We start from the raw sequence: 1,422 nt of genomic DNA on the forward strand, positions 1-1,422 counted from the left end.
ATGGATGGATGGATAGTTAATGGGCATTGCTTGATTTCAGCTGAATAGCTCTAAAAACGTCTGATTTATAGTATTTTTCCTTTTTAGCTCACGCTGCCATCTTGGATTTTTGATTTACATTGGGAATCTATAACAAGTTGCTCTCATCTACCACAATACCGCATTTCAGCTCAATATCTCTAAGAATGACTGAGTTATAGTCAAAAATCCCCTGGACTTTTATAATCTGACTCGAAGCTCGTTTGACATGTTCAGCCCCAGCCCCCACCACCACCACCACCACCACTACCACCACCATAAGTTGCCTCTAGTTGGTGTATTTTTGATTAATTTGAGCAAAAGTCATAACATTTTGGGCACTTTTCTTTAAAAGAAGTTGAAATTCTCTTCATCAACCATTTGATCTGATTCTTTTCAGATGAAAATAAAGGACATTGAATTAAAAGACGGGTTTAAAAAAATATATAAAAATAGGAAATTAAAAGTTAGAACAAAAAGCTAACTACTTTATAGGCAGATATTTACAAAAAAAACTAATGTTATAAAAAGCACACGTAGATTATTATTGACAGCTGATGATAAAAATACACCAGCAGGTTGTTAAATTGTGACAGAAATATTGAATCCACTCACCAATCATCTCTCCCTGGTCATGAATCATAACTGCCAGATCTTTAAAAATCTGGTTCACGTCCATGATGTCCGACTGGAAGGAGCAGAAGAACAATTTTGGCAGATGTGTGTGTAATCATTTATTTTAAAGATGGCAGTCATGGTGAAGACCTGACAGTCTCCCACTCAGCTGTAATATAACAGATCATCTACTCCAGAGTGAGTGAGCACTTACCTCCAGCTGCCTGATGTTGGTTTCTCTCTCCTTGATTAGTTCAAGGTCCTCCTCCGTGACACCAACTTCCTCCGCCTGGGTCGTCATCGGACTGAAGTCCTCCTGGCTTCACACACACACAAAACAAAAAATAAGTAAAAATCCAAGTAAATTAATGTTTTCTGAAATTACAAGATGAGATGTTGACCGTTCCTGTGCTCAGGAGCACATGTTGGGTGTCAGTCATCTTGTTTTGAGTTCAACAGACTGAATGCAGCTCAATCAGTCAGAAACTCAAGTCCTACGTGAATAAAACCAGAAGGCTTCTTATTCATCAGCCAGAAGCTGATGTACTCTGATGTCCCCGGTCTCTGAGGGATTTGAACAGCGAATGTTGGTAGTCTGGGAGATGAGTGTTTTTCGGGACTGGAATTGAACAGAGAATTAAATAAACCTTAATGTTTTTGGTGCAAAATATTCAAGTGGGGGGAGTTACACTGTGAAGAAGAACAGGAGAGGTTTTTATTTTCGTTTTCTTGTCCGAGGCAGCACAGAGTGATGAATCCTAGAGCAGGACTATTCAACTAAACTGCTCA

General features: G+C 39.0%; 1 protein-coding gene across 1 annotated transcript in view; it reads right to left on the reverse strand.

The window, feature by feature from the left end:
• stx12 (syntaxin 12) overlaps positions 1 to 1,422 on the reverse strand; it is a gene marked incomplete in the record, with an annotated part of 18,626 nt that overhangs the window by 7,300 nt on the left and 9,904 nt on the right. The window contains 2 exon segments of the mRNA XM_037693574.1: positions 634 to 706; positions 848 to 953. Coding sequence (XP_037549502.1) covers positions 634 to 706; positions 848 to 953 — 179 coding nt within the window.

The sequence above is a fragment of the Nematolebias whitei genome, chromosome 19 (assembly GCF_014905685.2).
Source record: "Nematolebias whitei isolate Nwh7 chromosome 19, NemWhi1, whole genome shotgun sequence".
Taxonomy (NCBI): domain Eukaryota; kingdom Metazoa; phylum Chordata; class Actinopteri; order Cyprinodontiformes; family Rivulidae; genus Nematolebias; species Nematolebias whitei.